The sequence below is a fragment of the Chaetura pelagica genome, unplaced genomic scaffold (assembly GCF_000747805.2).
Source record: "Chaetura pelagica isolate M959 unplaced genomic scaffold, ChaPel_1.0 scaffold394, whole genome shotgun sequence".
NCBI classification, from domain to species: Eukaryota; Metazoa; Chordata; class Aves; order Apodiformes; family Apodidae; genus Chaetura; species Chaetura pelagica.
The window spans coordinates 1,322,472-1,327,192 of NW_009952966.1; the positions used below are offsets into that span (position 1 = coordinate 1,322,472).

General features: G+C 48.6%; 1 protein-coding gene across 1 annotated transcript in view; it reads right to left on the reverse strand.

Annotated features, from left to right (window-relative positions):
- Nucleotides 1–560: 560 nt before the first annotated feature.
- Nucleotides 561–4,721, reverse strand: part of GFM1 (G elongation factor, mitochondrial 1) — a gene marked incomplete at its 5' end in the record, with an annotated part of 23,194 nt that continues 19,033 nt past the window's right edge. Inside the window, 5 exons of the mRNA XM_009995730.1 lie at nucleotides 561–692; nucleotides 1,320–1,373; nucleotides 2,129–2,289; nucleotides 2,746–2,890; nucleotides 3,909–4,071. Of these exons, the coding sequence (XP_009994032.1) occupies nucleotides 561–692; nucleotides 1,320–1,373; nucleotides 2,129–2,289; nucleotides 2,746–2,890; nucleotides 3,909–4,071 (655 nt within the window). The remainder of the gene's footprint in view (nucleotides 693–1,319; nucleotides 1,374–2,128; nucleotides 2,290–2,745; nucleotides 2,891–3,908; nucleotides 4,072–4,721) is intronic.

Here is a 4,721-nt window from a genome sequence, read left to right on the forward strand (position 1 = left end):
CACAGGGCTGTGCCCAGTCTGTGGGGCTGGAGGCTCTGAGCATTCCTTCTGGAGGATCTGGAGGGAAAACTGACGTTTGCTTTCTGGACTGGATGCTCCAAGAGCTGAAGCATCTGTGCTTGGAGCACATCTGTGGAAGCAGCTCAGCCCTGGGTGATAACTCAGCCCCAGAGCCCGTCCAGCAGTCTGGAGCCAGCTGAGTCTCTGACCCTCCAGTGGTGAAACTCATACCCAGAGCAATAGGAACAGCCTCATACAGAGCAGTCATGTATCGAGTAAAAAAAATACAATTATTTTTAATACCAATTAAGATAAATTTCAAGACAAATCATCACCAGTGTTGTAACACTTGTATATTTTTGTCAACGAGCAGCATTTATATGTGAACATTTCCACTGTAGTCTCCTGGTGGCTCCAGAGGAAACCACAAAGGAAGGATGTCACGAGGAGATGACAAGTCCCACTGCAGCCTGCAGGTACCTCGACTGCTCCTCCCGTTTGGGCAACTGAGCTTGGAGAGGAGACTGTGAAAAACTGTTCAATGTTCTCAGGAGGCAAAGTCAGTTCTTGGCTTTGCCCTTTTTTGCAGGAAGTCGCCCCGTTGCTTCGAGGTATTTGTTAATGATTTCCTCTTGGGTGCTGGGGGAACACGGCTGGTATTTACAGTATTCCATTGTGTATTCACCCTTTCCCTGCAGAGTTGGAAAAGTCAAAGTGAGGATGCTAAATACGTCCACCTATGTAGCAGCAGGTCTCACTCATCTGTGACAGAACATGCAAGAATCATCCACTGTTCAGTATCCAACACTGGGCACTGCACAGGCAGGGATGGGAGGCAAAGACATGCAAACAGCATCTGAAGGTTGTTTCTTTGAAACAAGGTTGCCCGTGGTTCCCACCTCATCAGTCTGTAGCTACAGGTCTATTATTTAAAAAGGACATCTCAGTAACATGAGTTCTGCTGTCAAAAATCTCTTCCACCTGCAGCTGCTCAGGAACACACCTCAACTCTCCCAGGCTGTGAATTCAACACCTTCACTCACACCATCACTTTGTGTCACTTAGAACCCTGAATCTCTTCCCTCCTCCAAGTACGAAACACTTTTTTGGCCAGAAATTACAAACTAATGAGAAGCTATTTTAATTAAAAAGCAGTTAGAGTACAGCGAAAACTCTAAGCTTATTTTCCTAGTCTGCATTTGTTTTGGTTTTTTACCACTCTTGCTGCTGCATGTGCTCTGTGTGTGTGATGCTGCACAGCAACACACTTGGTTTGCAGAAATGAAGACTTTCTAGCAAGAAGTACTGAGAACACTGACCTCTGTGCAAGACCTCAGCTCGGTGGCATATCCAAACATATCATTCAGTGGCACCTGAAATCCAAGCACAGCATTCTTGTAAAAACAAGGTATTTTTCCCCTCAGCTTTGGGTTACAATGCAATTAATCTCACAAAATAAAGACTCAGTAAAATCCGGTGCTCTCTGGAATTGTCCAATTACCTATTTTTGTCAAGTGCCTCTAATTTTGACTAATTTATTTTTACAGTGTGTTTTCAGAAGTCAAGAGTTTGAATGCACCAGATCTGGAATATGGAATCATAGAATGCTGAAGGCTGGAAGGGACCTTAAAGACCACCAGGTTCCAAGCTCTCTGCCAGGGGCAGGGACACCTCCCACCAGCCCAGGCTGCACAAGCCTCATCCAACCTGCCCCTCAACACCTCCAGGGATGGGGCATCAACAACCTCCCTGGGCAACCTGTTCCAGTGCCTTCCTACCCTCATGGTGAAGAATTTCTTCCTGATGTCTGACCCAAATCTCTCCTCTTTCACTTTAAAACCATTACCCCTCATCCTATCACTGCCCTCTCTGGTGAAAAGCCCCTCCCCAGCTTTCCTGGAGCCCCTTCAGGCACAGGAAGGTGCTCTAAGGTATCCCTGAAGCCTTCTCTTCTCCAGGCTGAAGAGTAATATCCCAAATATCCCCAATGCAGTGACCTGCATCACCCAGGAAGAGACCGCAACACCTGCAGCATCTCCAGACTGCTGCTCCAGTCAGTGATCAGAACAGCAGAGGAGCTGAAAGGCAGGGCAGAGGAGAAGGTGAGGAGGCAGAGAGCAGCACCCACCTCAGCATAGAGTGTGAAGTACCCCTCCAGGCCGTCCTGCCCGGTGATCACGCCGTGCCGGCGGTTAATCCCAGCGATCACTGCTCCCTGGAATTCCGTGGGTGCCATCACCTCCACCGACATGACGGGCTCCAGGATGCGCACCCTGGCGTTCTCCATGGCTGGGGAAAAATGCCCACAGAAATAACCAAGCATCCAAGAACAAGCCTGCTCTCATTCAAGACAGCCCTGTGCAGAGCACAGAGCTGTTCTTTCATGAATGCTCAGGGCTTCTTATGTCAGTGGGGGAAGAGAACAACAGACTATGAGGAACTCCAGCTCCCCTGCCTCTGTGCCCGGGAGGCACAGAGCTTGAGAGAAAGTTCTTTTCATACTTGTGCAAGGATGATGCTGTTGGTGTTTTCCTTATTCTAGGAAAAGAAGGTTTTCCCTTCACATAACTAGAACTACTGTGCCTCCCTCAAAACTCGTGCGTTTATTCTGCTCTGCACACACACAAACTTCAAATGTACCCACGGATACACCAGGCAGCAAACAAACCTATAGAAAGGAGGTCATTAAATTTATCTCCAACACCAAAGCAGCTACAGCTACACAAGTTCAGACTAGCTTCATACCTTGCTTCAGGGCTCCTTCTCCTGCTCTGATGAAGGAGAACTCGTTGGAGTCCACCATGTGGTGTGCCCCATCATCCAGGACGAACCGCACCCCGGAGATCCTGTGCCCTGACACCAGGCCCTTCTCACATGCTTCTCGGAAGCCCTGGCAACACCACCCCAAAGTTAGCAGTCTGAAGGCCAAAATGAAGCTTAAAAAGAGAGCAGCATTGACAATGCACCTTAAATAAACCCCACCCACCAACCCCCTTCCACAGTTTTTGGCAGCAATCCCCCATCTACCCAACAGACCTTCTTGCTTGGTAATGGGAGAAAACAGGGGGGAAAGCTTTTCATTCCCAAGTGTTTGAAAACTTTGTACCATCACTCTTTGGCACCTCAGTTTGATACCAATTATTATTTTTATTTTTTTAAATAGAAATCATGTAACAAGCAAATAAAAAGACTCAGGATTTTGCTTTGTTAAGGGACTGCAGAATCAAAACACAAAAGAATGGTCCATGTGGAAAGAACCACTCTGACCAGTGGACTGAAGAAGATGATTCTTTTAAGACTGCATGCTTTTCCCAGGGTTTGGCAAAATTAAGTGCTGCATCATGGAATAATGAAGGAATCATTTTAGGTTGACCCATTATCATATGAATGCAAATATTATATACTAGGTCCTACTTCAAGTAGTACATGATAAATGATCCAATTACAGAGAGACCCAGAGGAAGCCCACAGAAGAAATCAAAAAAGAAAGAATATTTGGTAATCCATGCAGGAAATCCAGCTTAATTCCAGTTTCCCTCATAACTGGCCTCAGAGAAGTCACCAAAAAAGTTACATGTTTTGGGCTTAGAGATGAGAAGCACGTGGCCACAACCAAAAGCAGAAGAGGGGCCATTAAAAGGAGATCCAAACAGGAGGAGTTTTGTTTGACAGAAAGGGAAGGCCACCTTCTGCACTGCTGTGGAGACAGAGCGAGCACACAGCACCAAAGAAAACAAGCAGCAGCTTCTAAATTAAGTGGAAAACCTAGGAATGCAAGGCATTAAGGAAAACCACACAAATTTGATTCTGCTGCCACTGAAGTAATGGGAAAAGCCTCCTTGCCTGGGGCAGGGGAGCCACAGTAAATGGGTATTTCTTGTGTCCCACACACACAAAAGGCTCTGTACCTTCTCAACAGCTGGTATAAATTGTTTGGGGATATTTGTGCCAACGGTTCTGTCTTCAAACTCCAATTTTGTGTAGTTCTCTGGGTCCAGGGGCTCCAGAACACCGATCACTTTGCCATACTGGCCCGCTCCACCCGTCTGCTTCTTGTGGGTAAACTCAAACCTAAGGACAAACAGACCCCCCCAAAGAGCACCAGGGTGCTCGTTACACAAACCATCCTCTAGCCACAGCTGTCTAAAAAAAACAACAACTCCCTTCCTGCATCTTGCTTCATCCCATTCAGGTCCAGCAGCTAAATGCCACGACAGCAGCTGAGGGAGCCCAGAGAGGGAGCCCCATGGCTCTGCACCCTGCCAGCAGGAACCCAGGGGCTGGTGAGGAGTTAAACCTCTCCAGCAACTACCACCAAAACAAGCTGCTTCTGCGGGTGGCAGCTTCTAACTCCCAGTTTTGTTGTCGTTTGGGCACGTACCGACAGTTCCCACCCACAAAGTGCTCTGGAGCTGCCAGCAGAGACTGGGTGAGGGGACAGTTATTGGGGAAACCTGCGATAAACTCTGTCTTTTTCTCTTCCTCAACTTTTCAAGGCCAGACGGGGCAGCACCTGGAGCAGCCCGGGAGGTGTCCCTGCCCATGCAAGGGGGGGGTTGGGACCAGAGGAGCTTTAAGGCGAACTGCTGAAGAATTCCTAAGTGCAACCGGGGTGGTCTGAGGGCTCCCGACCCACCCACCCCGCGGGGTGGGACGAGGGGGAAGAGGCGGCCCCGGGCCCGCCCAGCCCGGCATTTCCTGCGGGAGGAGGAGCCGCCCCG